This window comes from Rhinopithecus roxellana, chromosome 10, assembly GCF_007565055.1.
Source record: "Rhinopithecus roxellana isolate Shanxi Qingling chromosome 10, ASM756505v1, whole genome shotgun sequence".
In the NCBI taxonomy this organism is placed as follows: Eukaryota; Metazoa; Chordata; class Mammalia; order Primates; family Cercopithecidae; genus Rhinopithecus; species Rhinopithecus roxellana.
Window position 1 is genome coordinate 29,692,229 of NC_044558.1, and position 23,623 is coordinate 29,715,851.

General features: G+C 36.3%; 1 protein-coding gene across 2 annotated transcripts in view; it reads left to right on the forward strand.

Moving 5' to 3' along the window:
• Nucleotides 1-23,623, forward strand: part of OTOGL (otogelin like) — a 171,127-nt gene that overhangs the window by 51,352 nt on the left and 96,152 nt on the right. For both annotated transcript variants that reach the window (XM_010383676.2, XM_030939363.1), the window contains exons 22-25: nt 2,055-2,107; nt 3,701-3,863; nt 14,584-14,691; nt 15,451-15,589. In XM_010383676.2, the coding sequence (XP_010381978.2) occupies nt 2,055-2,107; nt 3,701-3,863; nt 14,584-14,691; nt 15,451-15,589 (463 nt within the window). The remainder of the gene's footprint in view (nt 1-2,054; nt 2,108-3,700; nt 3,864-14,583; nt 14,692-15,450; nt 15,590-23,623) is intronic.

Consider the following 23,623-nt stretch of genomic DNA (forward strand, 5'->3'; position numbering starts at 1 on the left):
TCCCCAGGCCCATCAATACTAGAAAGATAACACTTAATCATAGGATAACACTCATTCTGGTTATAACATTTCTGTTGAAAATCTAGGCGTGTCCATACAGCAGTCCATACTTACATATAATTCCTAACCTCCCCTTTTTAGTTGCCCCATTGGTGCCTACAGATAATAATAGACAGTAGATAATAACAATAATAATATCTAACCATTACTGTGTACCTTCTTTTGTGCTGGCACCATTCTAAATGTTTAATATTTATTATGAAAATACTCATCACCATAACCCTAAGAGATAGGCAATGTTGCTTTATCCTGATTTACAGGTGAGGAAAATGGGATACAGGTGGCTAAGGACCCTGACACTAAAGCTGGGAGTTAGTCCCAGGCAGCCTGGCTCTGCAGTGCTTGTCTCCTGCCTGATTGCTCTGCAGCTGATTTTTGTATTCACAACAGAATATTGATTATGTTCAATTTACCTTTATCTTTATCTCCACCTCTTTTCCTTTCCACATCAAGACACATTGGCAACTAGCTTTTGGATCTTTCTGTGGTAGGCAGTACTGCTATTCACAGTTTTCCAAGGCAGAGCTCTGGGAATCATTTTCGACTCTTTCCTCCTGCTCAAAACAGCTAATCAGTAAATACCCAGCAACTTGAGATTTTACTTGATTTTACTTTCTACACGTAGTCAAAAGCCATTTCTTCCTTTCCATCATCACTGCTTTAGCAATCAGTGTGTCTCACTCTCTCTTCCCTGGACCTTCCTCTCTGGTGTTCTTGCCTCTAGTTTTTCCCCTCTTTCATTCTGCCTAGGTGTCATGTCTTTTTGGATTTAACATAATTAATGTATGTAAACTTAGCAAAAACAAAGTAACCATCTCTCCTCAATGAAAAAAAAAAATCAAAATTCACTTAATATAGTGACTTTGTTAGCCATTCCTTTTTAAAAGCCTTTGTCCCAGAGTAAGTATGATATGGAAGACCTGGATGTGTGATCTGAGACCTGTCTGTCTCAGTTCCTCTGTGCCAAAGTGTGAGCACATTCAATCAGAGGTGACTCACTCACTGGTGAATCACACCTCTGAATGTCATTCTAGTGTTCAACTATGCATAGCATATTTTTCATGTGATGTGGACTGTATATGTGCGTCAGCTTCTTCATCTGGGCTTAAATATAGAACCTATGATCTGGTCCAAAGCTGAAAGAAAAACTGCATTGGAGTTATTGAGAACTGATGTGTTATTTTCTATCATGTTATCTTCTTCAGGGATTTTCAAGGTTAATTTTTCCTATATGCGGCTCTTGGCTTTTACCCTGACTTTAGAATGTAAATTGTAAGGAAGCTATGACTCCACCCTATCTTCAATGCTGCTGCTAAAATGATTCAAAGCAACCATATCACTTTTGTGCTTAAGGTCTTCAATGGCTCACCTCGTGGTAAAATCTTAGCATCTTCTAGGAGCTAGCCTCTGCCTCTTTTGGCATTCTCACAGCCGGTCCCTTCCTGCATTGCACTTTGCTATGTAGAATGTGGCTTTACTTCTTCATGGTTTATGTGTTTCCACTGAGTGTTATAGCCTTCCTACCTTAGGTGTGCCATAACATCCATCCACTCTTCAAAACTGTTCAGACTTTACTTCCTTTGATTCCCTGATGTTGGTTGCCAACCGACTTTAAAAACATTTTTTCTTTGTTTTACTTCTATCTCTTAACATATTTCTATGTTGCATGTGTCACACTGCATACATTATTTATTTGTGTGTCTTCCCCTCCTACTAGACAAATTATGTTAAGGACTATGAATTTTAGTGTTCGTATCTCCCATGCCTGTCTCAATGCTCCACACTTACAGGTGTTTGATAAAAAGTGTTGTGTTGAAATAGCGCGTTCCTGAAATAGGACCTAACCCAATAGCTTGTAAAAAATTCTGTGAGAAAAATTGCATTTGTATGATGTACTCAATCAATTCTTGTACATTAGATTGTTGTTGAAATTCAGGAAAAAAACAAAACAAAACAGATTTGGTTCCATAAATTAACTATTTATTTACTTCTAGCCAGTGTTCAAATGGGACTGTGAAATGTGATGAATTAGCAACGCCCTCTGCTGGTAAGATGTTAAAAGACGTTTTCCTGAAGGAGGATGCAGCTCTGATATGGCCTCCACTCCTGGCAGAAGTTATCAATCACCTCTCCTTCCCAATGTGCATGGCTATAGCCTTGGGAATGTTCTTCAACATGGTGTTCCAGTGCTTCCCAACTTTTTCCACGTTGAAAATTATAATTTTAGGGCGCTCTGGGTTGAACATATGAGTCAGCTCAGGGGCAGAGCAGATCAACCCAGGGATGCTGCCTAGATGTTGCCTACCGCAGAACCACCTCAGGCATCCCAAGGACTTTAGGGATATGTATCTAGGCAACTATTGTTACCGATTTGTGGGACAGAAATTGGGAAACTCTAGACCATCACTTCTCAGATTTTAGTGTGCACATGTGGGGATCTTGTTAAAATGTAGATTCTGATTCATTAGATCAGGGGTGATACCTGAGATTCTACGTTTCTATCAGTGGCCAAGATAACATTAATACTTCTGGTTCCTGGACTGCATTATGAGTAGCAAGGCTCTGGGACTAGTAGCAATAAATTTAACATGGCATGTAAAATGACATTCACTGTCATCCCTTCAGAATGTCATTTTAAATATCTTTCCTAAGGTCTTATATATTAGGACCAGATGTATTATTTATTTTCATCATATAAAGAGCCTCAAATTCTCAGTTACTGGGGGCAAATTCTAGGCACATAATAAAACAACACTTGCTTTCATAGATTTTAATGGGCAGGAAGAGTGTAGGCTGATAAAAGTAATTGTGAGCTATTATTGCTTTGTTATGTACTTGAATGGCCTGGTATATATTATTATCAGAGAGCTTTGAATTACATGCCCTGAATTTACTTTACAAGGATTCAGACAAGCCTAGGGCTTCTTTACAAGACATGTTTATGGACCACACACATTCAGTAGCTACAGGGCCATCCTGACTGCCCCATTTGATTCAGAGTGACTCCGGGTCAATGAAGGGAAGCCCAGGTGGCTAGCCTTCTCACAGAGGAACCCACAGGATTTGATCCCTCTGGCCCCACTTGAGGAAATTTATTTGATCTCTAAGAGTCCAAAAGCTTTCTGGAAGAATATGGAGCCTCTGTCCTGACTATAATTATGTCTACTTCTGCACTTCTGTGGTAGAGTGAGAAGTGATACAAACAATGACTCGAGGTGAAGCGAGATTTAGAATAATCATGTGTTCACTGTAGCTTTGTAAAAGCCATAATGCTTTTACGTTATGCTTAAAAATTGATAACGTATGCTGAAAAATTGATAATATGTGTATGAATTAATAAAAATATCCTGTTTTTTGACTTCAAAAATTATGTTCTAGTTAGTTACCGTCTTGTGGAAGGCAGCTAACATTCTCAAACTCAAAATAGGCTTAGAATAAACCTATTTTGTGACTAAAGGGAATCTGGATAGGGGATATTTTCAAGCTCCTTAAAAATCACAGAGTAAGAACATCATCTATTAAAAATTGGTAAAATATTGTATGGTGAATTTTGTTTTGATGATGAGTGCATGCCAATATGATTATTTGTCTATGGAGCAGATACAAGTTAAGGACATTTTGTCTGTGCTTACATCTGAAGTTCACATCTGCCCAGAGGGAAAAGAATATTTCGACTGCAGGTTTCCTGACCCCGAATTACCAGCTGGTGGTGTTAATTGTGAGACTACATGTGCAAACCTAGCCATGAACTTCACCTGCGCCCCGTCCTCACCCTGTATAAGTGGCTGTGTTTGTGCTCCAGGGTAAGCCTCTTCTTCATAATACAGAACATTCAGGATTGGCCTGAAAGCACAAGATCTCCTGAAAACATTCTTTACAGAAATAGCCAGAATTGTTGTTCTGACTAGTGCTTAACTGGATTGGTAGCTAGAAGACTATTGTAATTATTTTGCTTTGCTCATGTAATATTGTGAAATATTATTAATGGAATACACTGAATTGAGGAGAAAACTCGTTTTTGGATGAAGCTGGAATTTCTCCCCTGATGAAACTGCAATTTTGAGAAAGTGACACAATTAATCACTCTTCATTCAAAACACTCTTCAAGTGCATTTGTAAATATGCTGTTGTGCAGTTACTGGTGTTGATGTGAAGTTGTAATAGTGATGCCAACTGTTTTATCTTAAAGAAAATAGTGTATTGAGGCTACAAAGGGCAGTGGGTAACAGTGGGACTTCTGGCTTCAGACACACCACTGCTCAAATCCCAGCTCTGACACTGTTAGTGGAGTGATTTTTCTGCAAGTTCCTTTTAAGCCTCAATTAGGCATTGTGATATGTGGGTGTGTGTGTGTGTGTGTGTGTGTGTTTAATAAATATGAGCCACTATTTTGTGGCAGCATATCTTACTCTTATCTTCATAAATATTCTTCCATTGCAGAAATGCCTAGTATGCGTGAAAGACAAACAGAGAATCTGGTAGCTATTGGCTTCCTCACAGGGATACATATAATCTGGCCTCCCTGCCCCTCCCTCTTCTGGTAATGAAATAGAGGCTGTGCAGAGGGAGTGCCGTCTAAGGCAAACAGGTCACCCATTCTTCCTCAATGAACATGTTCACACAAAGGGATTCCTGGGATCAGCTCATATAAACCAGGAGCAAAGAAGAGCAAGGTCTTGTGGTTTGTTTCCCAGGAGAATTGCATTTGTCTAAATGGCCCCCATCTGGAAGAGTTTGAGGAGCCAAGTAACTTGGGACTGGCATTAATCTTTTTAGAAAGAAAGGACATAGCAGGCAGAGAAAAGAAGGTCACAAAAGAACAAGTGCCCATGGCTGGGAAAATAAAGACAGGTAGAAATTAGGCCAAAGAGCAGATAAGCAAGGAAGACCTTTTAGTAAAAAGGAGAAGGGAAATAAAACCTTTATTATGGTAGAATAATTAAAACCCACAACATTGCTTGATTTATTTGATTTGATTGTGACTCTTAGGAATGCATGACTAATTAAAGCCATATCCTAATTTTATTTTATATGCTGTGCTTAAGCTATTATCTTTTAAAATGTATTTACTGTCACCTTTGACGTTTAGTTGGACAATGATTTATTTACTGGCTAAATCTCATTATAAAATGTTAAGGAGATTTCCTCCTACCTTCTCTGATTGTATTGAAATAAATGTGGTTAGAATTGACTTAGAGGTCTCTGATAGATTTGGAAATATTTCGTTAAGATAGCTTTCTCTTACAACGTTGTTTATGGTAATGTGATTTGCCATGTCTTCTGTGTGACCTTGTCTGGCTCATTTTGGCACAACAGTCCAGTGTGACTTATTTCATGTGGCTCCTAACAGTGCCAGCAGTTTAGTGACTATAAAAGGACCACATAACCCTAATTGAGAAATCACTGTGGATTGCAGAAATGGAAAGTAGTATAGAGGAAAAGTCAGATAGAAATGGCTTCTATGCTGGCCCTCCTTATAAGCTGAAGTACCTTACAGCAAGTTACTTAACCACTTGAAATCTCAAGTTTCTCTTTTTAAAACGGGTATAACAATATATTTACTTCTTGGATGACTGAGTATATGCTGCACACCAGTTATTTAGTAAGCGCTCAGGAAATGTTTATTTCCTATCCCACTGCCCAAACCTGTTTAAAGCAGATACAGACATACCTTGTTTCATTGTGTTTTGCTTTATTGCACTTCACAGGTGTTGCATTTTTTTTTTTTTTTTACAAATTGAAGGTTTGTGGCTATCCTGCTTCAAGCAAGTCTGTTGGTGCCATTTTCCAACAGCATGTGCTTACTTGGTGTCTCTGTGTCACATTTTGGTAATTTTTGCAGTATTTCAGAACTTTTTCATTATCATTTTATCTGTTATGGTAATTTGTAAACAGTGAACTTTGGTTATCATGTAATCATTTCAGGGTGCCACAAACGGTGCCCATATAAGATGGAAAAATTAACTGATGAATGTTATGTGTGTTTCGATTGCTCCATGTAGAGGCCATTCCACCATCTCTTTCCCTCTTCTCAGGTCTTTCTATTCCCTGAGACACAATACTAAAAGTAGGCTGATTAATAACTCTACAATAGTCACCAAAAGTTCAAGGGAAAGGAAGAGTCACACATCTGTCACCTTAAATTGAAAGCTAGAAATGATTAGATTTAGTGAGGAAGGCATATTGAAAGCTGAGATAGGCTACAAGCTAGTTCTTTTGCAACAGCCAAATTGTGAATACAAAGGAAACGTTTGCGAAAGAAATGAAAAGTGCTGCTACTCCAGTGAACCCACACATGGTAAGAAAGCAAAGCAGCTAGCTGATATGAAGAAAGTTTTAGTAGTCTGGATAGATCAAATCAGCTGCAACATTCCCTTCTGCAAAGGCTTAATCCAGAACAAGGCTTTAACTCTTTTCAATTCTCTAATGGTTGAGAGAGATGACAAAGCCGTAGAAGAAAAGTTTGAAGTCAGCCGAGGTTGGCTCATGGAGTTTAAGAAAAGAAACTATCTCCATAACATAGAAGTGCAAGTGCTGATGGAGGAGCTGCAGCAAGTTATCCAGAAGATGTAACTAAGATAAGTGATGAAGGTGACTACACTAAACAATAGATTTTCAATGTAGATGAAACAGATTTATATAGGAGTAAAGTACCATCTAGGACTTTCATAGCTAGAGAGAAGGCAATGCTTGGCTTCAAAGCTTCCACGGACAGGCTGACTCTCTTGTTAGGGGCTAAGGCAGCTGGTGACTTTAAGTTGAAGCCAATGCTCATTTACTATTCAAAAAATCCTAGGGCCCTTAAGAATTATGCTAAGTCTACTCTACCTGTGCTCCGTAAATGGAAAAACAAAGCCTGGATGGCAGCACGTCTGTTTACAGCATGGCTTGCTGAATATTTTGAAACCACTGTTGAGACCTGATGCCTAGAAAAAAGATTACTTTTAAAATATTACTGCTTACTGTCAGTTCACCTGGTACCTGGGAGCTCCAGTGGAGATACAGAATGATATATTAATGTTGTTTTCAGGTTTGCTAACACATTTATTCTGCAGTCATTGATTAAGTAGTAATTTCAAATTTAAAGTCTTATTATTTAGGAAATACATTTCACGGGGTTATACCTGCCATAGATAATGATTTCTCTGATGGATCTGGGAAAAGAAAATTGAAAATATTTTAGAGAGTATTTCCTATTTTAAATACCATTAAGAACATTAGTGATTCATGGGCAGAGGTCAAAATGTCATCATGAACAGGAGTTTGAAAAAAGTTTATTCCAACCCTCATGGATGACTTTGAGGGTTTTAAGACATCAGTGGAGGAAGTAACTACTGATGCAAAGGAAATAGCAAGAGAACTAGAATTAGAAGTGAAGCCTGAAGATATGACTGATTTGCTTCAATCTCATGATAAAACTTGAATGGATGAGAAGTTGCTTCTTATAGATGAGCAAAAAAAGTGGTTTCTTTTTTTTAATTATTATTATAAGTCCTAGGGTACATGTGCACAACGTGCAGGTTTGTACATATTTATATATGTGCCATGTTGGTGTGCTGCACCCATTAACTTGTAATTTACACTAGGTATATCTCCTAATGCTATCCCTCCCGCCTCCCCCAACCCCATGACAGGCCCTGGTGTGTGATGTTCCCCTTCCTGTGTCCAAGTGTTCTCATTGTTCAATTCCCACCTATGAGTGAGAACATGCAGTGTTTGGTTTTTTGTCCCTGCAATAGTTTGCTGAGAATTATGGTTTCCAGCTGCATCCACATCCCTACAAAGGACATGAACTCATCCTTTTTTATGGCTGCATAGCATTCCCTGGTGTATGTGTGCCACATTTTCTTAATTCAGTCTATCATTGATGGACATTTGGGTTGGTTCCAAGTCTTTGCTATTGTGAATAGTGCTGCAATAAACCTACGTGTGCATGTGTCTTTATAGCAGCATGATTTATAATCCTTTGGGTATATACCCAGTAATGAGATGGTTGGGTCAAATGGTATTTCTAGTTCTAGATCCTTGAGGAATTGCCACACTGTCTTCCACAATGGTCGAACCAGTTTACAGTCCCACCAACAGTGTAAAAGTGTTCCTATTTCTCCACATCCTCTCCAGCACCTGCTGTTTCCTGACTTTTTAATGATCACCGTTCTAACTGGTGTGAGATGGTGTCTCATTGTGGTTTTGATTTGCATTTCTTTGATGGCCAGTGATGATGTGCATTTTTTCATGTGTCTATTGGCAGCATAAATGTCTTCTTTTGAGAAGTGTCTTTTCATATGCTTTGCCCATTTTGATGGGATTGTTTGTTTTTTTCTTGTAAATTTCTTTGACTTCTTTGTAGATTCTGGATATTAGCCCTTTGTCAGATGAGTAGATTGCAAAAATTTTCTCCCATTCTGTAGGTTGCTTGTTCACTCTGATGGTAGTTTCTTTTGCTGTGCAGAAACTTTTTAGTTTAATTAGATCCCATTTGTCAATTTTGGCTTTTGTTGCCACTGCTTTTGGTGTTTTAGACATGAAGTCCTTGCCCATGCCTACGTCCTGAATGGTATTGCCTAGGTTTTTTCCTAGGGTTTTTATGGTTTTTAGGTCTAACATTTAAGTTTTTAATCCATCTTTAATTAATTTTTGTATAAGGTGTAAGGAAGAGATCCAGTTTCAGCTTTCTACATATGGCTAGCCAATTTTCCCAGCACCATTTATTAAATAGGGAATCCTTTTCCCATTTCTTGTTTTTGTCAGGTTTGTCAAAGATCAGATGGTTGTAGATGTGTGGCATTATTTCTGAGGGCTCTGTTCTGTTCCATTGGTCTATATCTCTGTTTTGGTATCAATACCATGCTGTTTTGGTTACTGTAGCCTTGTACTATAGTATATATGTATATAAGTCAGGGAGCATGATGCCTCCGGCTTTGTTCTTTTGGCTTAGGATTGTCTTGGCAATGCGGGCTCTTTTTTGGTTCCATATGAACTTTAAAGTAGATTTTTCCAGTTCTGTGAAGAAAGTCATTGGTAACTTGATAGGGATAGCATTGAATCTATAAATTACCTTGGGCAGTATGGCCATTTTCACAATATTGATTCTTCCTATCCATGAGCATGGAATGTTCTTCCATGTGTTTGTGTCCTCTTTTATTTTGATGAGCAGTGGTTTGTAGTCCTCCTTGAAGAGGTCCTTCACATCCCTTGTAAGTTGGATTCCTAGGTATTTTATTCTCTTTGAATCAATTGTGAATGGGAGTTCACTCATGATTTGGCTTTCTGTTTTTCTGTTATTGGCATATAAGAATGCTTGTGATTTTTGCACATTGATTTTGTATCCTGAGACTTTGCTGAAGTTGCTTATCAGCTTAAGGAGATTTTGGGCTGAGACGATGGGGTTTTCTAAATATACAATCATGTCATCTACAAACAGGGACAATTTGACTTCTTGTTTTCCTAACTGAATACCCTTTATTTCTTTCTCCTGCCTGATTGCCCTGGCCAGAACTTCCAACACTATGTTGAATAGGAGTGGTGAGAGATGGCATCCCTGTCTTGTGCCAGTTTTCAAAGGGAATGCTTCCAGTTTTTGCCCATTCAGTATGATATTGGCTGTGGGTTTGTCATAAATAGCTCTTATTATTTTGAGATATGTCCCATCAATACCTAAGCTTTTGAGAATTTTTAGCATGAAGGGCTGTTGAATTTTGTCAAAGGCCTTTTCTGCATCTATTGAGATAATCATGTGGTTTTTGTCTTTGGTTCTGTTTATATGATGGATTACATTTATTGATTTGCATATGTTGAACCAGCCTTGCATCCCAGGGATGAAGCCCACTCTATCATGGTGGATAAACTTTTTGATGTGCTGCTGTATTTGGTTTGCCAGTATTTTATTGAGGATTTTTGCATCAATATGCATCAGGGATATTGGTCTAAAATTGTCTTTTATTGTTGTGTATCTGCCAGGCTCTGGTATCAGGATGAAGCTGGCCTCATAAAATGAGTTAGGGAGGATTCCCTCTTTTTCTACTGATTGGAATAGTTTCAGAAGGAATGGTACCAGCTCCTCCTTGTACCTCTGGTAGAATTCGACTGTGAATCCGTCTGGTCCTGGACTTTTTTTGGTTGGTAGGCTACTAATTATTGTCTCAATTATTGCCTGTTATTGATCTATTCAGGGATTCAACTTCTTCGTGGTTTAGTCTTGGGAGGGTGTATGTGTCCAGGAATTTATCCATTTCTTCTAGATTTTCTAGTTGATTTGCGTAGAGGTGTTTATAGTATCCTCTGATGGTAGTTTGTATTTCTGTGGGGTCAGTGGTGATATCCCCTTTATCATTTTTTATTGCGTCTATTTGATTCTTCTCTCTTTTCTTCTATATTAGTCTTGCTAGCGGTCTATCAATTTTGTTGATCTTTTCAAAAAACCAACTCCTGGATTAATTGATTTTTTGAAGGGTTTTTTGTGTCTCTATCTCCGTCAGTTCTGGTTCTGATCTTAGTTATTTCTTGTCTTCTTCTAACTTTTGAATGTGTTTGCTCTTGCTTCTCTAATTCTTTCAATTGTAACTAATGAACAAAATAGCCAGCTAACATCATAATGACAGGATCACATTCACACATAACAATATTAACCTTAAATGTAAATAGGCTAAATGCCCCAATTAAAAGACACAGACTGGCAAATTGGATAAAGAGTCAAGACCCATCAGTGTGCTGTATTCAGGAGACACATCTTACGCACAGAGACACACATAGGCTCAAATTAAAGGGATAGAGGAAGATCTACCAAGCAAATGGAAAACAAAAAAAGGCAGGAGTTGCAATCCTTGTCTCTGATAAAACAGACTTTAAATCAACAAAGATCAAAAGAGACAAATAAGGCTATTAAATAATGGTAAAGGGATCAATTCAATAAGAAGAGCTAACTATCCTAAATATATATGCACCCAATACAGGAGCATCCAGATTCATAAAACAAGTCCTTAAAGACCTACAAAGAGACTTAGACTCCCACACAATAATAATGGGAGACTTTAACACCCCACTGTCAACATTAGACAGATCAATGAGACAGAAAGTTAACAAGGATATCTGGGAATTGAATTTACCTCTGCACCAAGCGGACCTAATAGATATTTACAGAACTCTCCACTCCAAATCAACAGAGTATACATTCTTCTCAGCACCACATCGCATTTATTCCAGAATTGACCACATAGTTGGAAGTAAAGCACTCCTCATCAAATGTAAAAGAACAGAAATTATAACAAACGGTCTCTCAGGCCACAGTGCAATCAAACTAGAACTCGGGATTAAGAAACTCACTCAAAACCACTCAACTATATGGAAACTGAACAACCTGCTCCTGAATGACTACTGGGTACGTAACAAAATGAAGGCAGAAATAAAGATGTTATTTGAAACCACTGAGAACAAAGACACAACATACCAGAATCTCTGGGACACATTTAAAGCAGTATGTAGAGGGAAATTTTTAGCACTAAATGCCCTCAAGAGAAAGCAGGAAAGATCTAAAATTGACACCCTAACATCACAATTGAAAAAGTGCTTTCTTGACATGTGATCCATACTTGGTGAAGATGCTGTGAACATTGTTGGAATGATAATAAATCATTTAGAATATTGCATGAACTTTGTTGATAAAGCAGTGGTAGGGTTTAAGAGGACTGACTCCAATTTTGAAAGAAATTTTTAGGTAAAACACTAGCATTTGCATTGCATGCTACAGAGAAATTTTTTGTGAAAGGGAGAGTCAATCAATGTGGCAAACTTCACTGTGTCTTATTTCTTTTTTTTTGAGATGGAGTCTCGCTCTGTCGTCCAGGCTGGAGTGCAGTGGCTGGATCTCAGCTCACTGCAAGCTCCGCCTCCCGGGTTTATGCCATTCTCCTGCCTCAGCCTCCCCAGTAGCTGGGACTACAGGTGCCCACCACCTCGCCCGGCTAGATTTTTGTATTTTTTAGTAGAGACGGGGTTTCACCGTATTAGCCAGGATGGTCTTGATCTCCTGACCTCGTGATCCGCCCGTCTCGGCCTCCTAAAGTGCTGGGATTACAGGCTTGAGCCACCGCACCCGGCCTTGTGTCTTATTTCAAGAAGTTGCCACAGATATCCCAGCCTTCAGCAACCACCACTCTGATTAGTCAGCAGCCATCAACACTGAAACAAAACCCTCCTCCAGCAAAAAGATTATGGCTCCTTGAAGGCTCAGATGATCATTAACTTTTATTTATTTATTTTGCAATGAAGTATTTTTAAATTAAGGTATATATATTTTTAGATATAGTGCTATTATGCATTTAACAGACTATAATGTAAATATAACTTTTATATGTACTAGGAAACCAAAATATCTGTGTGACTTGCTTTATTGTGATATTAACTTTATTGCTGTGGTCTAGAACCAAATTAACAATCTCTCTGAAATACACCTATAATTTATAGTGATTTAAAGTTTTCCTTTTCCTTCTTCCAGTCTTGAGTAGTTATGAAAAACTCATCAGTCATTAATTAGCAAAGCCAGTTAAAACCATGACTTTGGCTGGTGATATAAGAATTGTGGTTCATTTTGGTGAGGTTTCCCTCACTGAAACAACTGAACAATTAAATTTTGTGAAGTGTCTAATTTTGAGGCATTGTGTTAAGCCTTAGGAATGGGGGGTACTAAAATACATTTATTAGATAATGATAGAATCTACCTTAGGGGATTGTCACTAGGATAAGATCAGTTAGCGGCATAGTTAAAATGGTTAGAATAGTACTTTGCCATAGTAAGCAGTAAAAAATATTAGTTTTGTTATTGTTCTTATTATCACTATAAGATATTTAATGAAGTACTTAACAGTTCATTGTGATAAATCCTCCAATAAAGGTTCATAAAATTGCTAAGTATAGGGAGTATGTGAAGGAGCTGGGGACATAAAAGATTGCATTGAATTGAGTCTTAAGTGATAAGTTTGCCAGATGGAACATGGGAGAAGAATTTTCCAGGCAGAAGAAAAATTCAAAGCTCAGGATGCATGGCTAGAAGTTTGGGAGGGCCAGGATGAGAGATTGTAGAACCGAGGGCATTGTTGGTCTGAAAGAAAAAATCTAAATGAGATAATCCATCATTTATATAAATAAGTTTCTTCAGTTGTCTTCTATGTGCTACATTTTGTGTGACATGAACATTAACAAGATATTTATGGTCCTCTCAAGTGAAGCTGAAAGTCTAGTGGACAGCATATATACTGAATAAGGAATTACAGTGCTGTGTACAAAGAGCCATGAGAGAGAAAGCAGAGAGCTAAAACAACATGAGAAATTATTTCTATTTTAGAGAATAGGCAAGAATTCAGGGTTCCTGAATTCCATGTTAATTTTTATAATCTTGAATTTTTATATTTTAAAGCAAAATGTAAAAAAAGTTTTATACCTTATCTATTTTAGGAGCTTTTAATTTTTATTTATTTATTATTTGTTATTATTTAAATAATACATTATAGATTAATTCATAATAACAAATTATTTAAATAATGACAATTACTTTTCAAATTTAATGTTATTTTTATCTTTATTGTTATTTTATATATTTATTATATTTATAATTTATTACTAACAAAATTATTGTTATACTATTTATCCTTATTTTAAGTTACTAAAACTTTTAGAGAAAATTGTAAGAATATTGAAATATATATTTATATTAAAGGATTTGATGTTATATGTAATATATATTTAATCTTCATACCAAATATTTAGATAACACACCAAAATTAATTCTTCTCTGAGATTTGTTCAATTTTTATATTAAAATTTTATACTTAATTATGTATTTATATTTAAATTGTATATTAAAATATAACATTTGTATATGTTTAACTTTTATAGTCATAGACATTTTTATACACTATTTCAGGGGATAATCTTTCAAGAAAAAAATACTTGAAAGAAAACCAACATTCAAAAATTATCACATTAAATAAACAATGTGAAACACTTAATATAATGTTTTTTAGTTCCACACACACCTAAGTTAAACTCTCCTGATTTCAACTTCCAGCATTCAGAAAGAAGCTTTCGATTACTCTCTACATCTTGTAACAAAAATGTTAGCCATTTAATAATTTACTCTTTCATCAAAAAATTGTAGGCCCTACAGACTCTTTTAAGTAGCAGATATTGAAGAATGGGACTCTCACTTCCTCCATAAATTTTTTTTTCGGAATGACTCACTTTATTAGAAATTTAGGCTTCTGTCTTCTTTTCATGCACTCAGTGAATAGCAAAAAGGTCAACATATCACATATAGTCATTTGCCTGACATTTAGTACTGTGATATGTAAAGTACTATGTGGAAAAAGTGGGGAGAAAGACTGGATTCAACTCCTCAATAGGTTAGATAGAGTGCCTTAGACAGCTCTTCTAAATATAGATGATAGTGTTAATATGCTAAGATTATTGATATTTTAAAATTGAAATCTGTAGTTCATACTAAATAGCATTTTATTCTTCATTTGGAAGAATGGCAGAACACAAAGGAAAGTGTTATGTTCCTGAAAGCTGCCCATGTATCTGGAAAGATTGGGAGTATCTCTCAGGAGAAGTGATTGCTACACCGTGTTACACCTGGTAAGGAGATCCATTTATTTCACAAATATTTTCCTAAGTAATTGTGTTAATTTCAATCATCTTGTTGTATTTATTTAATGACACTGACATCAGCAAAAACTAAATCAAGCCTGAGCAAATAATTTAAAGGCTTGCAGGAGTTGGTGGACACTTACTGTCTGCAGGGAACCATACCATTATTTTTATGCATATTTGTTCAGCCCAGAAGAAAAGTGTAAAATACAACAATCTAAAATTTTAATAGGAAAAAATATCTCATATTTATAAGAAAGTGCTAAATGTTACAAAAAAAAGAACGTATTTAATGGAAGGTTTTCAGTTTCAAGGTAAGTCAAAAAAATACCATAAAATAAAATTTGAAATATAATTTCCCTAAGTAAGGACAAAAATTCTAAAGTCATGAGCAATGTCATGTCTAATGCATGTAAATGTACTCAAATATGGGAGATGCCATTGTGCTCTCTCAGTTACCAGCAGACCTGTGTTCAGTTTTTCATTCTATCATCTACTTTCTGTGTGACCAATGCACAATTCCCAGGCTTGGTTTTGGTGTCTGATAATTTATTTAAACAAAGTAAAAAATGTATGCCTAATTTGTCAATGTAATAATAGGTGGTATCAGAATGAATTGGCAGCATTCGTAAGGGATATTGGCTCATGAGTTCTCTTGAATACAGACATTCCAAAGTTACTGTCACTTGAAATCACGAGTTAGAGTCAAGTTTCTTTAGAAAGGTAACTGGTGTTATTTTTTAATAGCGTTTGTCGACGAGGAATGTTCAATTGCACATATTATCCATGCCCAGCAGTGTGCACAATATATGGGGACCGACATTATTATTCTTTTGATGGACTAGAATATGACTATATCAGTGATTGCCAGGTTTTTTTGATAAAGGTAGGTCACAGTTACACATTTTTATTTGCATTTGTGTAAAGATTTAATGTAAAAAACAAGTATGCTGCTCCCTGATATATCGAATTCATGTGTTATTTATAAAACCTATAAAACAATTATATCTTTTTTCAACTTTTATTTTAGGGTTGGGGATATGCGTGAAGGTTTGTTAATGTGGGTAAATTACATGTTGTTGGGGTTTGGTGTACAAAGGATTTCATCATGCAGGTAGTAGCAGAGTACCCAATAGATAGTTTTTTGACCCTTACCCTCCTCCCATCCTCCACCCTTAAGTAGGTCCCAATGTCTATAGTTCCCTTATTTGTGTCCATATATACCCAGTGTTTAGCTCCCTCTTATAAGTGAGAACATGTGGTATTTGGTTTTCTGCTCCTGTGTTAATTCACTTAGGATAATGGTCTGCAGCTGCATCCATGTTGCTGCAAAAGACATTTCTTTCTTATGGTTGTGTAGTATTCCATGGTGTATATGTGCCACATTTTATTTATCCATTCCACTGTTGATAGGCATTTAGGTTGATTCCATGATTTTGCTATTGTCAGTAGTGCTGCAATGAACGTACATGTGCATGTGTCTTTACGGTAGAACGATTTATATTCCTTTGGGTATATACACAATAATGGGATTGCTGGGTTGAATGATAATTCTAAGTTTTTTAAGAAATTGCCACACTGCTTTCTACAGTGGCTAAACTAATTTACATTCTCACCGGCAGTGCGTAGCAGTGTATAAGCCTTCCCTTTTCTTCGCAACCTTGCCAACATCTGTTGTTTTTTTGACTTTTTATTCATAGCCATTTTGACTGGTGTGAGATGATATCTTATTATGGTTTTGATTTGCATTTCTCTAATAATTAATGATGTTGAGCATTTTTTCATATGCTTGTTGGCTGCATGTACGTATTCTTTTGAGATGTGTCTCTGCATGTCCTTTGCCCATTTCTAATGGGGTTGTTTGGTGCTTATTGATTTGTTTAAGTTCCTTATAGATTCTGGTTATTAGGCCTCTGTAGGGTGCATAATTTGCAAATATTTTCTCCCATTCTGTAGTTTTTCTGTTTACTTTGTTGACATTTCTTTGGCTGTGCTGAAGCTCTTTAGTTTAATTAGGCCCCACTTGTCAATTTTTGTTTTTGTTGCAATTGCTTTAGGTGTCTTTGTTATGAAATCTTTGACAAGGCCTACATCCAGAATAGTATTCCCTAGGTGTTCTTCCAGGTTTTTTACGATCTTAGGTCTTACTTTTAAGTCTATAATCCATCTTTGGTTGATTTTTGTATTTAATGAAAGGAAAGGTTCCAGTTTCAATCTTCTGTATATGGCTAGCCGGTTATCCCAGCTGCATTTATTGAATGGGGAGTCCTTTCCTCATTGCTTATTATTGTCAGCTTTGTCAAAGATCAGATAGTTGTAGGTATGTGGCTATGTTTTTGGGTTCTCTAACCTGTTCCATTGTGTCTGTTTTTGTGCCAGTACCATGCTGTTTTGGTTGTTGTAGTCTTGTAGTATAGTTGGGAATTGGGTAGTTTGATGCTTCCAGCTTTGTTCATTTTGCTTAGGAATGGCATTGAATTTGTAGATAGCTTTGGGAAGTATGGCCATTTTAACAATATCAGTTCTTCCTACCCATGAGCATAAAATGTATTTCCATTTGTTTGTGTCATCTTGATTTCTTTCAGCAGTGTTTTGTAATTCTTGTTGTAGAGATCTTTCATTTTCTTGGTTAGCTGTATACCTAGGCATTTTTTTGTGTGTATATGGCTATTGTGAATGGAATTACAGTTCTTGATTTTATTCTCAGCTTGAACGTTATTGGTATATAGAAATGCGGCTGATTTTTGTAGATTGGTTTTGTATCCTGAAACTTTACTGAAGTTGTTTATCAGTTATAGGAGCCTTTGGGCAGAGGCTATGGGGTTTTCCAGGTGTAGAATCATATTGTCTGTAAAGAGAGATACTTTGGCTTCTTATTCCTATTTGGATGCCTTTTATTTCTTTCTTTTGCCTGATTGCTTTGGCTAGGACTTCCAGTACTGTGTTGAATAAGAGTGATGAGAGTGGGCATCCTTGTCTTGTTCCACTCTCAGTGGGATTAGGTCCAGCTTTTGCCCTTTTGGGATGATGTTGGCTGTGGGTTTGTCATAGATGGCTGTTAATATTTTGAGGTATGTTCCTCTGATGCCTAACTTTTAGAGGATTTTTAATATGAAGGGATGTTAGAATTTATTCAAAGCTTTTTCCTGCATCTGTTAAGATGATCACATGGTTTTTGTTTTTAGTTCTGTTTATGTGATGAATCACATTTATTGATTTGTGTATGTTGGACCAACCTGTCATTCCAGGAATAAAGTACACTTGATTGTGGTGGGTTAGCTTTTTGATGTGCTGCTAGATTCAGTTTGCTAGTATTTTGTTGAGGATTTTTGTGTCTATGTTAATCAGGGATGTTGACCTGAAATTTCCTTTTTTCATTGTATCTCTGCCAGATTTTGGTATTTCTTTAACTAATTCTTAACTTTTATTATTTATAGGTAATGGGCTAGTTCTTAAATGTTCTGTGCCTCTGTTTCCTCATCTATAAAATGAGAAAAATAACTGTGAAAGTACTCCTGAGGATTAAATAAACATATACAAAAGGCTTAGATAGTATTTAATATAAAGTGAGTGTTCAATAAATGTTAGCCATTTTTATTGTTATTAATTTGGTTTGCTGAATATAAATATAACATGTTAAACCATAACTGGGTTATATATTTTTTATGGTTATAACAATAAAAAGATATTATACTCAGTTCTAGAAATGCTATTTTGATGATATGCTTTGGTAAACGCCAGGCTTTATGTATCTGATAAAATCCTTAAAATTTCTTACATTGAATGCATTTGAATTACCTGTATACTCAAATTTTAGACATCACTGATCACAGATTTACATTTCTAAATGAAAAATGTGAGCTTTAGCAAGAAGTTACACAAGAATAAACAAAATAACATCTTTTCCTCCAGCAAACTAACCTATGATTAATGCATTTTTTTTTCTGGATATGACTTTTATATTATTAGAGGTTTGTGTGTGATTCTGTTATTTAAGCCTAAGTCAAGAAAACAGACTATCTTCCATTTTATATTAATTCTGTTAAATAAAAAATGAATTGTAAAATCTGTAGCTTTTTGAACTTAAGCAAGGTTCTTGCTTATGGTTTACATCACTGGATTTTCCTGTTGGTACTTGTCTTGGCTTCCTTTATGAATGATTTTAAGTTTTTTATTCTTATTTATTCTTTTTTATTTATTCTTATTTATTCTTATTTTATTCTTTTTATTCTTATTTATTTATTCTTAAAGAATAAATACCTAGGAATGGATTTGGCAGTCATGTAATTACAGCGGATGGTAAGTTGCCTATAGGGTATATATATATATTTTTTGTCTTGTGCTGTTTGGATTATTTTTGGAGCCTAAGGAAGGCACACTAATGAATATACTTTATCTAAGCATCCTCTTTGAACAGGCCTGTTTTAGCTAACAATTTAATATTCAAATCCTTTCATCCCCTGAGGTTTAGAGTATAAATTTAGAGACTTAGAAAAGTAGATAACAATTTAGAAATTTGAACACATAAACAAATGTACTTTTCAGGTTGATTTTATATCAAATCCTCATTTTCCTTGAGATTTAGGTGCCTCTGACACTCCTTTAAGTTACCTCCACCCTTGACTTTCTGGATATTATGATTCTTTCAGTCTCTCTCTGGTTTCTTCTTTGTCTTGTGTTGTCTTTTCCTCTTACATAAGCCACTACTCAGAGATGACTGATTTGGTTCCTTCAGAGCAAGGACCAAGTCTTGCTCATCATTGTTTCACAAGGGAGGAGTACCATGCTGGGAACATAGTTTCTCACTAAATGTTTATTGAACTGGACATCTGTTTGTGGTTCTCTGCCCCTTTTTCCTAGTGCTTGGTGTGTTCATCCACTTCTAAAATCTTAGCCACACCTACACACTGATGAATTCCAAATTGATGTGTACAGCTCTGCCCCTTAATTTCTTGGCTATATTTCTGACTCAAGTTCAATCTCACAATAATATACTATTTCTTTCTATTTATCTTTCTGAGACTCATATTGTTATCATATCATTGCTTCTTAAGAACTACAGCGACTTCTAATGGCCTCCAGCGGCTTCCAATATTGTCATAAAGTCAAACCTCCTACACCAGTCTTTCCAAGGGTTCGGTCAACTCCATCCCTCATCTATGTCTTTTCTCAGCGTACTCTCTGTATCTGATTCCCTCTGCTCCCTCAAAGTCATATTTTCAGCTCACACTTATCTGTCCTGTTCTTTTATCCTATCGTGTTTATAGTCATCACATCAAAATTAAGCAGCTCGTTATATTCTGATTATTTTTATGTACTAACCTAGATTGTGTATCATTTTATGTCAGAACTATGTGGTATACTTCTTCTGGATTGTTCATAGGAACTAGCACAATTATGGCTGAATTATGAAGTTAAAAAATCACTTGTTTGACTTTTTTTCAACAGTCTCCACTTGAGAATAGAGACCACAAGCTTAAACATAATTTTTTAGTTCTAGCGATCTAACACTTGTGATAAATGCATACACGAACTTTCAATGTGTAGTTTTTAGAGCAGCCCTTCTTAAACCTTAGTGTGCATGCACATCACCTAGGGATATTGTTAAAATATGAATTCTGTTTTCATATGACTGAAGTGGGGTTTTGAGTTCTACCTTTTCTTGCCTTTTCTGTTTTTAAATTATACTTTAAGTTCTGGGATACATGTGCAGAACATGCAGGTTTGTTACATACGTATACATGTGCCATGGTGGTTTGCTACACCCATCAACCCATCATTTAGGTTTTAAGCCCCCCCGCCCCCCGCCTTAGGTATTTGTCTTAATGCTCTCCCTCCCTTTGCTCTCCCCCACCCCCTGACAGGTCCCAGTGTTTGATGTTCCCCTCCCTGTGTCCATGTGTTCTCATTGTTCAACTCCCGCTTATGAGCGAGAACATGCAGTGTTTGGTTTTCTGTTCCTGCATTCCTTTGCTGAGAATGATGGTTTCCAGCTTCATCTATGTCCCAGCAAAGGACATGAACTCATGCTTTTTTATGGCTGCATAGTAATCCATGGTGTATATGTGCCACATTTTATTTGTCCAGTCTATCATTGATGGGCATTTGGGTTGGCTCCAAGTCTTTTCTATTGTGAATAGTGCTGCAATAAACATATGTGTGCATATGTGTTTATAGTAGAATAATTTATAAATCTTTGGGTATATACTCAGTAATGAGATTGCTGGGTCAAGCAGTATTTCTAGTTCTAGATCCTTGAGGAATAGCCACACTGTCTTCCACAATGGTTGAACTAATTTACACTTCCACCAACAGTGTAAAAGCACTCCTATTTCTTCACATCCTCTCCAGCATCTGTTGTTTCCTGACGTTTTAATGATCACCATTCTAACTGGTGTGAGATGATATCTCATTGTGGTTTTCATTTGCATTTCTTTAATGACCAGTGATGATGAGCTTTTTTTCATATGTTTGTGGGCTGCATAAATGTCTTCTTTTGAGAAGTGTCTGTTCATATCCTTTGGCCACTTTTTGATGGGGTTGTTTGTTTTTTTTCTTGTACATTTGTTTAAGTTCCTTGTAGATTCTGGATATTAGGCCTTTGTCAGAAGGATAGATTGCAAAAATTTTCTCCCATTTTGTAGGTTGCCTGTTCACTCTGATGGTAGTTTCTTTTGCTGTACAGAGCTCTTGAATTTAATTAGATCCCATTTGTCAATTTTGGCTTTTGTTGCAATTGCTTTTGGTGTTTTAGTCATGAAGCCTTTGTTCATGCCCATGTCCTGAATGGTATTACCTAGGTTTTCTTCTAGGGTTTTTATGGTTTTAGGTCTTGTGTTTAAGTCTTTAATACATCTTGAATTAATTTTTGTATAAGGTGTAAGGAATGGGTCCAGTTTTAGTTTTCTGCATATGACTAACCAGTTTTCCCAACACCATTTATTTAATAGAGAATCCTTTCCCTATTACTTATTTTTTGACAAGTAATTTTTTGTCAGGTTTGTCAAAGATCAGGTGGTTGTGGATGTGTGGCATTATTTCCAAGGCCTCTGTTCTGTTCTATTGGTCTATATACCTGTTTTGGTACCAGTACCATGCTGTTTTGGTTACTGTAGCCTTGTAGTATAGTTTGAAGTCAGATAGCATGATGCCTCCAGCTTTGTTCTTTTTGCTTAGTATTACCTTGGCTATGTGGGCTCTTTTTTGGTTCCATATGAAATTTAAAGTAGTTTTTTCTAATTTTGTGAAGAAAGTTAATGGTAGCTTGATGGGAATAGCATTGAATCTATAAATTACTTTGGGCTGTATGGCCATTTTCGTGATATTGATTATTCATATCTATGAGCATGGAATCGTTTTCCATTTGTATGTGTCATCTCTTATTTCTTTGAGCAGTGGTTTGTAGTTCTTGAAGAGGTTCTTCACATACTTTGTAAGTTGTATTCCTAGGTATTTTATTTTCTTTGTAGCAATTATGAATGTGAGTTCACTCATAATTTGGTTCTCTGTTTTTCTATTTTTTGTGTATAAGAATGCTTGTGATTTTTGCACATTGATTTTGCATCCTGAGACTTTGCTGAAGTTGCTTATCAGCTTAAGGAGTTTTTGGGGTGAGATGATGGGGTTTTATAAATATACAATTATGTCATCTTCAAACCAAGACAATTTGACGTTCTCTCTTACTATTTGAATGCCCTTTATTTCCTTCTCTTACCTGATTGCCCTGGCCAGAACTTCCAATACTATGTTGAACAGGAGTGGTGAGAGAGGGCGTCTTTGTCTTGTGCTGGTTTTCAAAGGGAATGCTTCCAGTTTTGCCCATTCAGTATGATATTGGCTATGGGTCTGTCATAAATAGCATTTATTATTTTGAGATATGTTCCATAAATACCTAAACTATTGAGTGTTTTTAGCATGAAGGGATGTTTAATCTTACTGAAGGCCTTTTCTACAGCTATTGAAATAATCTTGTGGTTTTGTCATTGGTTCTGTTTATGTGATGGATTACATTTATTGGTTTGTGTATGTTGAACCAGCTTTGCATCTCAGGGATGAAGCCAACTTGATCGTGGTGGATAAGCTTTTTGATGTGCTGCTGGGTTCAGTTTCCCAGTATTTTACTGAGGATTTTCGCATTGATGTTCATCAGGGATGTTGGCTTGAAATTATCTTTTTTGTTGTGTCTCTGCCAGGCTTTGGTATCAGGATGATGCCGGCCACATAAAATGAGTTAGGGAGGAGTCCCTCTTCTTCTTTTGTTTGGAATAGTTTCAGAAGGAATGGTACCAGCTCCTCTTTGTAACTCTGGTAGAATTTGGCTGCGAATCCATCTGGTCCTGGGCTTCTTTTTGTTGGTAGGCTATTAATTACTGCCTCAGTTTCAGAACTTGTTATTGGTCTATTCAGGAATTTGACTTCTTCCTGCTTTAGTCTTGGGAGGGTATGTGTCCAGGAATTTATCCATTTATTCTAGATTTTCTAGTTTATTTGGTGGAAATGTTTAAAATATTCTCTGAAGGTAGTTTGTATTTCTGTGGGATCAGTGGTGATCTCCCCTTTATAGTTTTTTATTGTGTCTCTATGCAAATAAACTAGAAAATCTTCTCTCTTTTCTTCTTTATTAGTCTGGCTAGTGGTCTATTTTGTTAATCTTTTCAAAAAACCAGCTCCTGGATTCATTGATTTTTTGAAGGGGTTTTCGTGTCTCTGTCTCCCTGAGTTCTGCTCTGATCTTAGTTATTTCTTGACGTCTATTAGCTTTTGAATTTGTTTACTCTTGCTTCTCTAGTTCTTTAAATTGTGATGTTAGGGTGTTGATTGTAGATCATTCCTGCTTTCTGATGTAGGCATTTAGATTTATAGGGGCATTTATACATTTGCCTGTAAACACTGCTTTGGCTGTGTCCCAGAGATTCTGGTA